The sequence below is a fragment of the Mastigoproctus giganteus genome, chromosome 14 (assembly GCF_048544385.1).
Source record: "Mastigoproctus giganteus isolate SK-2022 chromosome 14, ASM4854438v1, whole genome shotgun sequence".
NCBI classification, from domain to species: domain Eukaryota; kingdom Metazoa; phylum Arthropoda; class Arachnida; order Uropygi; family Thelyphonidae; genus Mastigoproctus; species Mastigoproctus giganteus.
In genome coordinates, this window is record NC_143588.1 from 102,401,030 (window position 1) to 102,418,854 (window position 17,825).

Consider the following 17,825-nt stretch of genomic DNA (forward strand, 5'->3'; position numbering starts at 1 on the left):
TACTCATTCCAGCAGCTCTACATCATTCCTAAAATGAGGCCTACAGACCTGTATGCAGTACTCAAGATGTAGCCTGACCATTGCCTTATACAATAGTACAATCACTTCTTATCTCTGCTAGCAAAATTCTTGTATATCATTGACAAAACTCCAGCTTTTTGCTGTATTGCACTGCACTGCACTGTACTGTACTGTACTCTATACTGGTTTCTATGTAAATAATACCTCAACATGGAAATGCATAAAATATAGCAGAGGTCCACTATACAACTGATTCACTGCATGTGATCAAATCACTTTATGATGGACTTTCCATAAAAAAATACCAATCGCTACACGACATGTAGTAAGTGCCAGTCATTGTGATCATGTTGGTGAACTGGATTTTAATTCTATTAAACAGCAATTCTAATAGCAAAAATAAGAGGAATATTATCCACAGATTATTAAAGTAAAGATATAAAGCACAAATTTACACTTTATTACCTTATCAATTAACAAAATTAAATGATACATGAAAATCAGAAGAATATTTTCCACAAGTTAGCAAAATAAAAATAAATTTACACTTATGCACATAGCTTAATTAATACTGTAATATATACATACATACTAATTGATTTTTCTGTTCACCTGACATTTTTTTTTTTTTTTTTTTTTTTTTGATTGCAAAATTTAAAACAGTAAAAAAGATAGGCAACTGATAACAAAGAACAAGGCACGGACAAATTGCACAAGTGAGATATGGAGTAACAAGTTTATAAAGCTTAAAAAATAGGGCTGAAGAGAAGATTCTGAAAATTTGTTTTTTATATGATTGAAGATTTCAGTGAAGGGAAACACATTTCACCATAATAATGTAAAACCCACAGAATTCCAGTTATTGGTATTATCCCAAATGCAATAAGATCGAGTTTAATACTGGTTTATAATAGATTACAGTAACAGAAAAGCCCAATAAACTGAAACTGCAAATTGTTTTTATTGTTTTATTAGTGACTTCCAGAAATGCGCTTTATAAAAATATCACAATGAAAATAACAATGAAAGCGTAGTGCAATTTAATGATTTGACTTGGTTTTTCAAATTTGATTCTATAAAGCTGTTGATTCTACTAACCAGTGATCATGTTAACCAGTGCCTACTTATTTAACTTTACGATGGGCTTACGATAGTCTTCAAGCAGACCATATGGTCCTTACTCCCAGCCAATAGCAGCATTTGTAAACGTGTTAGATGTGTGTTTTGTTTTTGCATCCTTTAGTTGAAGTGATTTTGTGTTCTGCTTATTTGATGTAAATTTATATAAAACTAACACAATTTCCATTATAAAATTGACCTTTTAGAGAGATAAACAGGTTAGTTATACTTCTGAGATCTTGGAACGAATTACCAAAAAACAATGTGTTAGTGGGTTCACATTACAATATTTTCATGACACAATGGTGTCTCTGGAACAGATTAATACTGTAAAGTGAGAGTCCACTGTATAAGTAATTGACAATTTTGAAAATTTACTTTTTGAGAACTTGAAAGTAAAACTGTGTAACCTGTAAATCCATAAAGTATAAATGAATTTCATTAATGAATCCCGTTTCAATGAATTCCACTGACTGTTTTCTTCTGATAAAGAAGCAACAAATTGTTGGCGTTTAAAAGGTGAGCAATAAGAGCAATTAAAAGGTGACGTTGTACAGCGGATATCATCTTTTAAGGGCACAAAAGGTGATATAGTTGTACACGTTGGCACTAATGATATTAAGAGTAGGAGACCGGCGGAATTACTTAGCAAGTACAGGTCACTGTTGAAAAAAAGCCGTGAATTAGGATTGAACTTGAAAGTGTCTGCAATTCTGCCCAGACACGATAGGAGGGAGTATATGATGAGAGCCTTGTCGATCAATTCGGCCCTGGAGGGATTGTGCAAGGCTCAAGGGGTAGAATTTTTTTCAGCCTGGACTGTACTTGTTAACAGGAGAGATTGCTTCTACAGGGATGGGATACACATAAATAGAAAGGGTGCAAGAATTTTTGCTGATGCTGTCGAGGCAGTGCTAGGTGGGTCGGAAAACTGCTAGTTGGGGGGGATACAAGGATTAATAGATTAACAGTAGCCAGTGGCAGAGGTGGAAGTGATTCTTGCACTGCTTCTATTGAAATGAGCAGAAGTCTGAAAAACAAGATGCAGGATATTTCAGAGACTGCTGGTAGTCATTGCGGTACAAGTAAACACATGGGTTGTGTTAGGGTAGCTAAGAATAGAAACAGGTGCATGTATACCTGCATGTACACCAATGCTAGGAGTTTGGTAAATAAATTTGATGAATTTGAGGTATTGCTCAATACATCAAAGGCAGATATTGTTGGGATATCAGAGACGTGGTGTCATACAGATATAAGTAATGCGGAACTGGAATTTGGGGAATACAATGTGTATAGAAAGGATAGATAGGACAGGAGGGGAGGAGGGGTTATGCTATTAATTAAGAAACAGATAAAGTCCAAGGAAGTGAAGCCAGTCGACATCGATGGACAGGGCAGTGTCGAGTCAGTTTGGTGTGACATAAGCATAGGGAAATCAAAATTGAGAGTAGGAGTGTGCTATAGGCCTAATGACTCTGATGAGTATAATAAGATATTGTACAGGGAAATAGAGTGGGCCAGTAAATCAGAGAGTCTTATAATGGGGGACTTTAATTTCCCAGATATTGACTGGAATTTGTGGGTTGGTCACTCGCACACTAGCAAGACTTTTGTGGATTTATTGGATGATTGTTTCCTACATCAGCATGTTCGTGAGGCAACAAGAGGGAGCAATACTCTTGATCTGATTATCAGTAGTGATTCTTCATGCATTAAGAACCTGCAGATAAATGAACCACTAGGTGGCAGTGATCACAGTGTGTTGAAGTGGGATTTACTCAAGGAGGTAACTACCATCAGAGGTAAAGGGAAGGGTTTTTGTTTTCGTAAAGGCGACTATGATGGTCTGAGACAGTATTTAAATTCTATACAGTGGGACCAACTGATGATGTTACCAACAGCAAACTCAAAATGGGAAGCATTCAAGGAACTAATCTTGGAGGCTACCAGGCTTTACATACCAACTAAGAAATATTGTTCAAGGTTTAGGCCTAAATGGTTGTCAGATGAACTAATGAGACATGTGGCAGAGAAGAAAAATGCATGGGATACATACAAATTAATGGGTGACATGGAAGCCTATGATAGATATAAGTTGGTCTGTAACCAAGTCACAAAGGAGATTAGGCAGGCAAAGGCAGACTATGAAAAATCCTTGGCAAAGGATGCAAAGAAAAACAGAAAAGAGTTCTTTACATACTTGAACTCGAAAAGGAAAGGGATGAATCAGATTGGTCCACTGGATATTGATGGTTCAACAGTTGAGGATCCTGCTCAGGTGGCTAACAATCTAAACGAGTATTTTGCATCTACATTCACGCATGAGGAGTTATTCAGGAAGGAGAATGATGTAGGTAAAGTAAACATTGGCAGTGAGCTGGATGATTTTGTAATAACTGAGAGGAAAGTGGAGGAGAGATTGTTGAGGATAAACATAAAAAAGGCACCTGGGGTGGATGGGATATATCCAGTTATATTAAAGGAGGCAGCAAAGGAAGTATGCAAACCCCTAGCCATAATTATGAGAGCTTCTTTGGACTCAGGGGAGGTACCCATAGACTGGAGATGTGCAAATGTAACCCCAATTCACAAAGGAGGATCAAAGGCTGACACAAGTAATTATAGACCTGTTAGTTTAACTTCTGTTCCAGGTAAATTAATGGAGGCACTGGTTAAAGAAGCACTGCAGGATCATCTAGACAAGAATTCAGTTATAGCTCAGACGCAGCATGGTTTTGTTAAGGGCAGGTCTTGCCTGACCAATTTGATTGGATACTATGATGTAGTCACAAAAGAACTGGATGCAGGGAATAACTTTGATATTATATATTTGGATCTTAGAAAGGCTTTTGATACTGTTGCACATGGAAGACTGCTGCACAAATTGGAGCAGTGTGGCATTGGAGGCAAACTGCTGCTATGGATAAGGGGATGGTTGAGTGGCAGAAGACAGAGAGTGGTAATCAATGGACACTGCTCAACGTGGACTAATGTTATTAGTGGAGTTCCTCAAGGTTCAGTGTTGGGTCCGTTGTTGTTTTCAGTGTTTATGAATGATATTGATGATGGGATATCAAGTTTAATGTCCAAGTTTGCAGATGATACAAAGGTTGGCAGGGTCGTTAAGGACAATACTGACACTATGCTGCTGCAACAGGATCTGGAAAGGTTGAACAGATGGGCTGAGAGGTGGCAAATGAAGTTTAACATCGACAAATGTAAAGTACTACATATGGGAAACAGTAACCCCAGAGCAACGTATCAACTCTGCGGTACTACACTGACAGTGGTGGAGATTGAAAAGGACCTGGGGGTAATTGTGCAAGCAGATATGAAGTTCTCTGAGCAGTGCAGACGAGCTGCAAGAGTAGCTCATGGTGTCTTATCAATGATATACAGGAATTTTTCTAGCAGGGATAAGGAGGTGATTATTCCCTTGTATAAGGCAATGGTTAGGCCACATCTTGAGTACTGTATACAGGTCTGGAGGCCTCATTTCAAGAAGGATGTAGAGCTGCTGGAACGGGTACAGAGAAGGGCAACAAGATTAGTGAATGGAACAAAGGGTTGCTCTTACGAAGAAAGGCTTAAATTTTGCAAATTACAGAGTCTGGAGACTAGGCACCGGCGAGGTGATCTGATAGAGGTGTATAAGGCTTTGAATGGTTTGAGCATGCTCAATGCCAATGGGATTCTTCATCTTTCTCAGAATAATCACCTCAGAGGGCATAAATTCAAATTGAGGAAGGACGGATGTCGGATAGATGTGCAGAAATTTGCCTTTGGCCAGCGGGTGGTTGGTTGGTGGAACCGACTTCCATCACTTGTTGTTGAAGTTGATAGCCTAAACAAATTTAAAGCTCAACTGGACAGGTATTTCGAACGAACGGAGGGGTGAAATGGGAGTGGTTTTTTTTTTTTTTTTTTTTGGCTGATGCTGAATAAGCTTGCTTTCTTGCATCATATGCCTCTGCTAATGCTAATGCTAATAATGTATATTTGTGTAAAATATAAATTTTGTGTGGGTAATAAATTGTAAGTATATTGGTATTAATTCATTTATTTCTAACCATAATAGCCAGGGCAATTAAAATAGCTACATTCTTAACCAGATTTCGCTTCTACTACTACAGACCATATGGTCCTACTATGTATTACCCATAATTCAATTTTTTTTATAATTGGCAGCAAACTGAGTAACTTTTATATAAAGCAGTACTATTTTGTAACATTAAGTAAGGGTAGCTAACTTTTATAAAAATATATACACTTACCTCTGCTATAGTTAGGGCATTTGGATAAAATGCATGAATCACATAGTTGGCCAACATTAAATAGGTTAGGGATTCAGTATCAGTACCAAGTCCAAAATATTCACTGTAGTCACCACTGAAACTATGTCCTACTCCATGTGAATGGTATAGCATTGATGTCACACCATCAAATCTGAATCCATCAAACTGGTACTCATCTGCATACCAACAAAGGTTAGAGAGAAGAAATCTTAGTACTTCCCATCTGCAAAATGTTGGAAAGAAAATTCTCAAAAAGAAAAAATAAATAAAACCAATTATAAAACAGAAGAGTAAAAGAGGAAACTCAAATATACAAAGATGTAAATTGTCATATGAAAGTGTCAGTTATGTGTGTTTATTATATTATTATGCAGCAGTTATGTGTCAGTCATGTTTGGCATGTGATGGAAAACAGTGGCAAGGCTGTGTGTGTGTGTGTGTGTGTGTGTGTGTGTGTGTGTGTGTGTGTGTGTGTACACATGCATGCACACACGAGAAAAAGATGTGAAGTGTCTGATTTCTGCAGCCCAAAAATGTTAAACCTGCTATGTTAACTGTCAGCTGACAGATGTTTATACTGAGAATGTCATGGAAACCTGTATATCAGTAAACTTCACATGATACTAAACATAACTTGAAATATTAAAAGCTATGACATGCATAAAGGGACTTGGGCTACTGCCTAAAGAAGTGGTTCTCTTGCATAACAGAAATCACCATAATTGAAAAAGAAAGGAAGTATATACATTTAAAAGATATTTCTTGGCTAAAATGCCTAAGAGTATGAAGGAGTTTACTTATGCATGGGTAATGCACACACATCATTTCTACTACCAAGCTAGTTTATAATTAAAACAATGCATTAAAACTACCTTGGTAGTAGAAATGATGTGTGCGCATTACCCATGCATAAGTAAACTCCTTCAAGTACACACCGATGATATTACACATCTGTTAAGACCACAAGGATATGGGTTAACAATAAGCATAATATGCATTTCACTGTTACTGAACCCATGAAAATCAGTCCATATGATTTCAAAGGGAAAATTGTCACCTGGCATACAGCCAACTTTACCCTGTCAGTCATCAAAAATTGGCTTACACTGCTGAACACAAACTTGTATTGTAAAGACATAGATTTCCTAATCATTAAAACTGCTCGAACAAGTAACCAAACAATCTTGGTGTTTACAATGAAAAAGTGATAGAGGCAGTGGTGAGCTATAGTGGGCTCACAAGAGCCCTTTGTTATTTATTATTTTTTTAATTTGCGAGCCCATTGTTGAGACGATCATTTATTTTACAAATGAAATCCTGGATGCAATTATTGAGTATCCAGAGCCGATACTACGGTGGGACGAGCGGGGCCCATTCCCAACATTTTAATGCCGCAATTGATCAGTTATGTATTTTAAAATTGCTTCATTTTTGATTTAATTACAGTCGGATCTCTGTTTAACCAACTTTTTTATACCGAATTTTTTTTAAAATTCCCCTTGGTAATTACATTTAAAATGCAGTAGTTTCCGTAGAACGAAAATAATTTCCATGTAACGAACAGATTAGGAGAGACAACTTTGTATGCATCGTTCTCACCTCTGGCCTTTAGGTAATTAGAAAGTGCGAATTAAGGGTAAAGGATTACCGTTCCACAATGTTAGTGCTGTTCGTAAGACTTATGCAGCCACATTCCGAGAAGTTGCGCTCGTCAATCTGCTTTCCATAGCCAGTCAGAGAATTAAGACGATTCCAGACACGAATAATAGCCTCTGGTCAACCTGTGTTGTGGTTCCCCTTTACTCCGACAAACGGGCATATGTTTTTCGGAGAAGTGTTTCAGGAAATCCACGCGTTTCAGTAAATTTCTCCGTCTATGTTTACATGGTCACAGTAGTTGAATATCTGAGTGATTCCAATATTTTGCACAGTATTCAAAGAAATGACAGTAGCAACGTAGGGGGCGTGGGATTGAGGCAATTAAGATATTATATAAACTTTACGAAAATGAAATGTTGGCAGATTTTGAAATTTCGTCGAAGCTTTCACTATGTAGAAAATGTTCTAAAATATAATGGCATAGGGGCAATAATAATAAAAAAAAAAATATATATATATCCATTATATCACCAATTTCCAAAATCCAGCGTGAATTAAAGATGATTGCTAAAGAACTTGATGTGGAGACAACAAAGATCGGTCATGTGTTCGAGCTACGAAGAACAGCTTGTAGTTCACGGATGGTAATTGTGGGTTAAGGGAATTATCCCGCTTTGTGCAAACATTTTGAATCAGAAGTTAAATATTCGGGATTGTTAAATCGACTTTTAAATCTGGAATTTCAGGAAAGCACTAATGATCGACATCCTGCAGGAGCTCTATTACATTTCAGAAGCTTTACAGAATCACTATGGTAAAAGCAGATAAATTAATTATTCGAATTATCAATGCTATCACTAATTTGAAAAATTCTGAAGAAAATTATAAAGCTAAAATTGAGAGCATGTTGAAGTGTAAAGAATTTGAAGGAATCAAAATCGAAAGTAAGAACAGTAAAATTACCTTGTGACAAGTTATTAAATGCATCGTTTTATCCTTAAAGGATAAGTTAATAATGCAACAGGGTAATTTTAAATTTAAATAAAGAAAATAATGACACGATTCAACGAAATTTTAAACATATTCTACTGGAAATCGTGGAATTTGAAAGAACTTTCATCTCGGTGGCAAGACTGTGAAAACCAAATAAGAAATTTGTTTTCTGATAAAATATGAAATAAAAATTAATGATTTTAGAGATTTTGTCTTTGACAAAATCTCTAAAATCATTAATCAAAAATCATTAAAGAGTTTATCTTTAAAATAGAGTGAAATTCCCTTTACAATTAAGAAAGCCAGAAATATCTTTGAAACCACTGCGATTAGCAGTGCTGAAGCTGAGCAAGCTTTCAGGGTAATGAATAATATTGTGTGAATGAATGAATAATGTTGACAATTAAACACGTTGCAGATTATGATGATCATACATCTAAATGGAAAACCATTAGTTCAATTTGATCTGGATCGTTATGTCAAATCATTCCTCCGTAATAATAGCTCAGCTATTGAGCAAAGAAGAAGATCGAAAACAAATATTAATAAAGCAGTAAATTGCATATGGCAATTTTTAGAATAAAATTTTCTTGAATATTTGTGCAATATTTTTTTCATGTAATCATGAAAAAAAAAAATGTATCCATTATATTTCCCTAGTTGTAAAAAAAAAAAGAATAAAAAAGCTGTGTGTCTGCCGAGCACGCCGGTAGATGGTTTTATGTGAAACATCCTTTGCGGATGTGACGTCATACTATTCAAAAATTCCAAAAAGTTAGAACTCGAGATATCGTACTGGTCACGAAAAATGCGTCACGCACTCTAATCTAATCATACTACTAGTGAGTGTTCTGCACAGACTAGTGATCTCAGCGTGGGATGCGACTCTGGCAGATGCCGTGGGTGACGTCACTTCCGTGACCGATCAGATTTACTCGGTAGGTACCCACCTCCCAAAGGATATTTCAAAAATCGGCAAAAGTGCGAGCCCATTCTTAAAATGTTCAGAGCTCACCACTGGATACAGGTTTATCCATCTATCACCTAAGTCATTGGTCAATGGCATGTATTGATGCACTATGGCAACATCACTGAATAGAGTGAAATATTTTTGGAACAGTAGTAAAAGGCAGTTTCACTCTGGCAGCAATGGTATTTGGTGAGTAGTACGTTTATGTTGGAACCTTGCCTTCCATACAATCATTTTTTGAAATGCCAAGAGACAATAAATATCTAAAAAGGCCTCTACCATGTAAGACAACTAAGCAAAATTGAGATGCAGTTGCACTGCATCTCAACAGTGCAGTGCAACTAAAATCAGTTAATACATGTTTGTATAAGCAAGTCTGACACTTCCAGCAATTCTATAAGTTTTAATTAAATTCTGTATTCATTCTTAATAAAACTATTCTATTGTAAACTGAGTTGCATTTTAATTGCAACTCAGTTTGCAATTGACTCTCATGAGTAGAATGAACAATTGCACACAGAAATAGAATGGGCCAGTAAATCAGATTGTTGTAACAGGGGATTTTAACTTCCCTGATATTGACTGAAACTTGTGGGTTGGTCCCTTGCACACTAGCAAGGCTTTTGTGGATTTTTGGATGACTGTTTTCTACAGCAGCATGTTCAAGAGGCAACCAGAGGGAGTAATACTCTTCATCTGATTATTAACAGTGATTCTTCATGCATTAAGAATCTGCATATAAAGGAACCACTAGGTGACATCGATCACATTGTGCTGATGTGGGATTTACTCAAAGATGTAACTTCCATCAGAGGTAAAGGGAGGGGCTTTTGTTTTGGAAAGTTTTTAAATTCTGTACAGTGGAACCAACTGATGATGTTACCAACAGCAAATTCTAAGTGAGAAACATTCAAGGAACTAATCATGTAAGCTACTAGGCTTTTCATACCGATTAAGAAATACTGTTCAAGGTTTAGGCCTAAATGGATGTCAGATGAACTAATGAGACTTGTGGCAGAGAACAAAAATGCATGCAGTGCATATAAATTATTAGGCGACACAGAAGTCTATGGCAGATATAAGCTAGTCTGTAATCAAGTCACAAAAGAGATTAGGCAAGTGAAGGCAGATTACGAGAAATCTTTGGCAAAGGATGCTAAGAAAAACAGCAAGGACTCCTTTACTTATATAAACTCTAGAAGGAAGAGGATGAATTGGATTGGTCCACTTGATATCGATAGTTCGACTGTTGATGATCCTGCTCAGATAGCTGATAATGAAATAAGTATTTTGCATGCACATTCACACACAAGGAGTTATTAACGGAAGAAAATGCCAGAAGTTCATCAAACTGTAACAGGATGCTTAATGATTTTGTAATAACTGAGAACAAAGTGGAGGAAAAATAGTTGAATTTTAACATAAGAAAGGCACCTGGAGTGGATGGGATCTATCCAGTTATATTAAAGGAGCCAGCAAAATAAGTAAACAAACCCTTAGCCATAATCATGAGATCATCCTTGGATTCAAGGGAAGTCCCCACGGACTGGAGATGTGCAAATGTATCCCCAATTCACAAAGGAGAGATCTAAGGGAGGACACGAATAATTATAGTCCAGTTAGTTTAGGTTTCTGTTCTGGTAAAATAATAGAGTCACTGGTTAAAGATGCATTGCAGTAATAATTCAGACACAGCACGGATCTGTTAGGGGAAAGTCTTCTGACAAATTTGATTGGAAACTATGATGTGCTTACAAAGAAACTGGATGCAAAAAAACAATTTTGATATCATATACTTGGATTTCAGGAAAGATAACTTTGCAAACTGGAGCAGTATGGTATTAAGGGTAAGTTCCTACAGTGGATAAAAGGGTGGTTGAGTGAGAGAAGACAGAGGGTTCAGTGTTGGGCCCACTGTTATTTTGTATATTTATCAACGATGTTGATGAAGGTATATCAGGCTTAGTGTCGAAGTTTGCAGATGATACAAAGGTTGGGAGGGTTGTTAATGATAGTATTGACAGTGTGCTACTGCAACAGGATCTAGAAAATTTGGGCAGATGGTCTGAGAATTGGCAACTGAAGTTTAACATTCACAAATGCAAAGTACTGCATATGGGTAGAAGTAACCCCAGAGAAATGTACCATATGTGTGTGGTACTACATTTAGGGTGGTAGAAAATGAAAAAGACCTGGGAGTGATTGTGCAGTCAGATATGAAGTTTTCTGAGCAATGCAAACAGGCTGCCAGAGCAGGTCATGGGGTATTGTCAATGATATACTGGAATTTTTCTAGCAAGGAAAAGTAGGTGATTACAGTAATAGTAATAGAGGCATGTGATGCGAGAAAGCAAGCATATGAGCGTATATATGCATATGAGTATATGAGCATATGAGCTTAAAAAAAAAATATATATATATATATATTCACACAGCCATTCCCTCTAAATGTTTGTCCAGTTCCTCCTTGAATTTATTTAAGCTATCCACTTCCACAACGACAGATGAATGTTTGTTCCAGCAATTAACTACCCATTGACTAAAGACAAATTTCCGCACATCTATTCTAAAACTGATTTTCCTTGATTTTAATTTATGCCTTTGTATAACGCATGGTCAGGCCACCCCTTGAGTACTGCAATACAGGTCTGGAGACCTCATTTTAGGAAGGATGTAGAATTTTTGAGCATGTTCAGAGAAGGGCAACAAGATTGGTGAGGGGAATGAGTAGGTTCTCTTACCAAGAAAGGCTTAAGTTCCGGAAATTGCAGTGGCTGGAGACTAGGAACCTGCAAGGTGATCTGACTGAAGTGTATAAGACCTTGAATGGGTTGAGCACACTGAATTCTGATGGGATTCTTCCGCTTGCTCAGATTACAAACCTGAGGAGGCATAAATTCAAATTTTGAGGAAAGATAGTTGTAGAATAGATGTGCAGAAGTTTGCCTTTAGCCAGCGGGTGGTTAATTGCTGGAATAAAGTTCCACCTGTCATTGTGGAGCTTGATAGCTTAAATAAATTCAAGGAGGAACTGGACAAGCTTTGGAAGGAATGGATGTTCGGAATTGTTTTTTTTTTTGGCTGATGCTGCATAAGCTCATAACGCATGCCTCTATTACTACAATATTTATTATAATAACAAACCAAATATGCAAAACACAATGACATAATTACTTAAATACAATTCACAAAAGATGCTAGAAGTGCTTACGATTCTGCTGAATGCAAACATTCACTCATTGTACCATACCGTGTGCAATCTAACGAAGAGTTGTTTGATCTATTCTTGCAATAGCCTCTGAGATGTTCATTTTCAGCTGTTCTATGGTGGGAGCATTACTGTCATAAACAAGTCCTTTAGATGGGTCCATTGAAAGAAATCTAGTGTAGATAAGTCAGGAGATCTAGGGAGCCATAAGCCCTGTGAAATGAACCGTTTTCCAAAAAATTCTCACAAATCATTCCATGGTCCTTCACATGGTATAGCAAGTGGCTCCATCTTGATGAAACCAGGAATACCTCTCACTGACCTCAAGAAACGCTATGAACTGCATTAAAATGTTTTGATAATGCTCTGAAGCACAGTGTCAATGCCAATTTTAATTGAATGCAATGGATTTTCATGATATGCATGGAGATTGTCCGAACTTCATAATCAATCATTCTGACTATTAACATAGCTGCCCAGATGAACCCATACTCCACTGAATAAAAAAGTTTTTTCTAGCACTTGTTATGAACAAAGGCCCTAAACCAATTACAGTAATTAACAGCATGATCAGTAGGCTGCAATTCATGCACGGCATGGATGCGATACACTCTGAAATGCAGCAAATGTGTACTACTAAAGACAAATTTTCTGTTTAATGATTTAGAGGGGGACTGCAAACAAACTGAGCCTCACATCTTCCAGTGCGTTGTCATTTAGGACTGTGTACCTGCAATTATGCTACTGATCACACACACACACACACACACACACACACACACACACACACACACACACACACACACACACACACACACACACACACACACACACACACACACACACACACACACACACACACACACTTCAAACTTTCTAACAAGAAAGTAAATTGTGGTTTTGTTTTGCACCTCCATTTCTGGGAACACTTGTTGGAAAGCTTCTTGGCACAATGTATGTGATTTATTACCATTAGTAAATTAATAAGAGGGGTTTACCTCAATATATTTCAGCTCTGATTCATACTATGTGATTTATTACCAAAATAATGCTTTGCTACAAAAATTCTTTGTTCAAGAGTCAGAACCATCTTTATTGATTAAAAATATGTGTTGGCTTACTGTGCTCTGGCACAATAAACCAACACACATCAATTTTCCACATTCCTAATAGCTTATTTGCTTAAAGTTATGTCTCACAGGTTAAACTCACTCACTCACTCACCTCTACCAATGACCAATAATATCTCAAACAAACAATGTACGGAAGCTGCCAATTATGGGTTGCATTTTAAAATGAACACCCTGTATATCCAATATGGTGCCAGAATAAATAATAAAATTATAAAGTGGATCCTTTTCTTATATTTCTTATCTTTTCTCTCAAAAAAAAAAAAAAAGAAAAGAGAAAAAAAAAAAAAGAAGCTAAATAGTACATAACTTTTGCACAATTGTTTTTAGTTCAACTGTGAAAGGGTTAAAGGAATTTTATTACTACAAAAGAGGGGAACTTTCGGCACATAAGTATTCCCTTTCTATATGGAACAACAGCTTCATTCAGTGTAGTTCCTGAATTCAAATGTTCAATACAAATTTTATAGTAAAAAAAAAATCACATACTAAATTACTGTATTCTTGTTTTTTTGTCCAATTTCATCAATATTTGATATTTAAACAAATTAGTTAATATGCAAGGTGCATTACATTTCGAGTACATTAGCAAATAGTAATAATATGCGATTTATTAAAAGAACAAGCAAAGAGTAATGACTTTTATGCATAAAGAGAGAGAATTTTGTTTATGCATATCTGCCACATTCATTCATTCCAATTCCAATCATTCCACCATTCATTCCAATCAGTGCACCAAAATAAACAGATTATCCAGTACTTCAGGTACACTATAGAGTACATCGATTCCCCTGTTTTGTGGTAATAAAATTCCTTTAACCCTTTCACAGTTTAACTAAAAACAATTGTGCAAAAGTTATGTACTATTTAGCTTCTTTTTTTTTTCTCTTTTCCTTCTTTTTGAGATAAAAGATAAGAAATATAAGAAAAGGATCCATTTATAATTTTATTGTTTATTCTGGCACCATATTGGATATACAGGGTGATATATGATATGTATGGCACCTCCGTAGCCAGGTGGGCAGGAGCAGCAGCGCGTAGTATACGCTTCTTGATTAGACTGGGGTTCGAGCTCGTGACCACCAAATACGGAGGATGCGGAAAGGTCAGGGAATGACCACTGCATATCCGAGGAGCAATATGGCCTTAGTTGCTAATGCTCCTAAAAAAAAAAAAAAAAAAAAAAACACCCAAATAACAATATAATATGTATGGGTAAAAAATATATAATAAATAAAAATTGCTGGATTTTTATTGGTCCAATTTTAATTAAATTTGGGTGCAAGTATTCCAAGTATGCCTTGAAATGTCATTTTAAACAGCCAAATATAAAATTTCATTAAAAATCCATCCAATAGGGTCTAGTTATTACATGTGGATGAAGGAATGGACAGACAATAGGTGATTAACTTTCTTTCTATTTTTATTAAAAAACAAATAGAAGGAAAGCAAAGTATTTTTCTGTGCCTTCTCATTAAATTTGATTGAGATATGTGAATAAACTATATAACAACTAATCCTGACTTAGAGTATATTAAAAATGCTTTAAAAACATTATGTACTTAAAATTCATCACATTATTAATATTAAAGAGTATAAACTATAAAGTATTTAAGGGCAATGGCCTCATACTATGAGGTAGAATGACTTCATGCTACAGTGCCGTCTGTAGTAGTAGTAGTAGTGGCACATGATGCAAGAAAGCAAGTGTAGGAGCTTATGCAGCATCAGCCAAAAAAAAAAAAAAATCACACCATTCCCTCCAAATGCCTGTCCAGTTCCTCCTTAAATTTATTTAACCTATCAACTTCCACAACGACAGATGGAAGTTTGTTCCAGCAATTAACCACCCGCTGGCTAAAGGCAAATTTCCGCACATCTATTCTACATCTGTCCTTTCTTAATTTGAACTTATGTCCCCGTAGGTTGGTAATCTGAACAAGTGGAAGGATCCCATCAGAATTCAGTGTGCTCAACCCATTCAAGGCCTTATAGACCTCAATCAGATCACCGCGCAGGTGCCTAGTCTCCAGCCACTGCAATTTGCAGAACTTAAGCCTCTCTTGGTAAGAGAATCCCTTCATTCCCCTCACCAATCGTGTTGCTCTTCTCTGTACACGCTCAAGCAAATCTACATCCTTCCTAAAATGAGGCCTCCAGACCTGTACGCAGTACTCAAGGCGTGGCCTGACCATTGCCTTATACAGAGGGACAATCACCTCCTTTTCCCTGCTAGCAAAATTCCTATATATCATTGACAAAACCCCATGACCCGTCCTAGCAGCCTGTCTGCACTGCTCAGAAAACTTCATATCTGACTGCACAATTACTCCCAGGTCTTTTTCATTTTCTACCACCTTAAGTGTAGTACCACACAGTTGGTACGTGTCTCTGGGGTTACTTCTACCCATATGCAGTACTTTGCATTTGTCAAGGTTGAACTTCAGTTGCCACTTCTTAGCCCATCTGCCCAAATTATCTAGATCCTGTTGCAGTAGCACACTGCCATTACTGTCATTAACAACCCTGCCAACCTTTGTGTCATCTGCAAACTTCGACATTAAGCCTGATATACCTTCATCAATATCATTGATAAATACACAAAACAACAGTGGACCCAACACCGAACCCTGTGGGACTCCACTAATAACATTAGTCCACGAAGAGCAGCACCCATTGATTACCACCCTCTGTCTTCTCCCCACTTAACCATCCTTTTATCCATTGTAGCAACTTACCCTTAATACCATTCTGCTCCAATTTGTACAGTAGTCTTTCATGCGCAACAGTGTCAAAAGCTTTCCTGAAATCCAAGTATATGATATCAAAATTATTTTTTGCATCCAGTTCCTTTGTGACCACATCATAATAACCAATCAAATTTGTCAGACAAGACTTTCCCTTAACAAACCCATGCTGTGTTTGAATTATTGCTGCAGTCTTGTCTAGATGATCCTGCAATGCATCTTTAACCAGCAACTCCATTATTTTACCCGGAACAGAAGTTAAACTAACTGGTCTGTAATTACTCGTGTCACCCTTCGATCCACCTTTGTGAATTGGGGACACATTTGCACATCTCCAGTCCGTGGGAACCTCCCCTGAGTCCAAGGATGCTCTCATAATTATGGCTAAGGGTTTGCTTAGTTGCTTTGCCGCCTCCTTTAAAATAACTGGATAGATCCCATCCACCCCAGGTGCCTTTCTTGTGTTTAACTTCAACAATTTCTCCTCCACTTTGCTCTCAAAATCATTAAGCACACTGCTACAATTTGATAACCTTCTTCCATTTTCAAATTGTAATAATTCCTCACGTGTGAATGTAGATGCAAAATACTCATTCAGTTTGTTTGCTATCTGAGCAGGATCATCAACAGTCGAACCATCGATGTCAAGTGGACCAATCATATTCATCCCCTTCCTTTTAGAGTTTATATAAGTAAAGAAATCCTTGCTGTTTTTCTTAGCATCTTTTGCCAAAGATTTCTCGTAATCCGCCTTCGCCTGCCGAACCTCCTTTGTGACCTGATTACAGACTAGCTTATATCTGCCATAGGCTTCTGCGTCACCTGATAATTTATATGCATCCCATGCATTTTTCTTCTCTGTCACGAGTCTCATTAGTTCATTTGATAACCATTTAGGCCTAAACCTTGAACAATATTTCTTAATCGGTATATAAAGTCTAGTAGCTTCCACGATTAATTCTTTGAATGCTTCCCACTTAGAATTTACTGTTTGTAACATCGTCAGTTGATCCCACTGTACAGAACTTAAAAACTGTCTGAGACCACTGTACTCCCCTTTACGGAAGCAAAAACCCTTTCCTTTACCCCTGACGGTAGTTACCTCTTTGAGTAAATCCCACTTCAGCACACTGTGATCACTGCCACCTAGTGGTTCCTTTATCTGCAAATTCTTAATACACGAATGATCACTGCTGATAACCAGATCAAGAGTGTTACTTTCTCTGGTTGCCTCTCGAACATGCTGCTGCAGAAAACAATCATCCAATAAATCCACAAAAGTCTGACTAGTGTGTGAGTGACCAACCCACAAGTTCCAGTCAATATCTGGGAAGTTAAAATCCCCCATTATAAGACATTCAGATTTACTGGCCCATTCTATTTCTCTGTACAATTGTTCATTGTATTCATTCAAGTCATTAGGCCTATAACACACTCCTACTCTTATTTTTCCTTTTGCAGTGCTTATCTCACACCAAACTGACTCAACAGAGCACTGTTCATCTATATTAACTGGGTGCACTTCCTTTGATTTTATGTTTTTCTTAATTAACAGCATAACACCCCCTCCCTTTCTGTCCTGTCTATCCTTTCTGTACACATTGTACTCCCCAAATTCCAGTTCTGCATCCCTTATATCTGTGTGACACCACGTCTCTGATATCCCAACAATATCCGCCTTTGATGTCTTGACCAACACTTCAAATTCATCAAATTTATTTACTATACTTCTAGCATTGG

The 17,825-nt window shown here is 37.0% G+C and overlaps 1 protein-coding gene across 1 annotated transcript in view; it reads right to left on the reverse strand.

Moving 5' to 3' along the window:
• The window catches only part of AGBE (1,4-alpha-glucan-branching enzyme), a 122,111-nt gene that overhangs the window by 41,239 nt on the left and 63,047 nt on the right, over positions 1-17,825 (reverse strand). Inside the window, exon 8 of the mRNA XM_090388907.1 lies at positions 5,418-5,661. Within this exon, the coding sequence (XP_090245033.1) occupies positions 5,418-5,661 (244 nt within the window). The remainder of the gene's footprint in view (positions 1-5,417; positions 5,662-17,825) is intronic.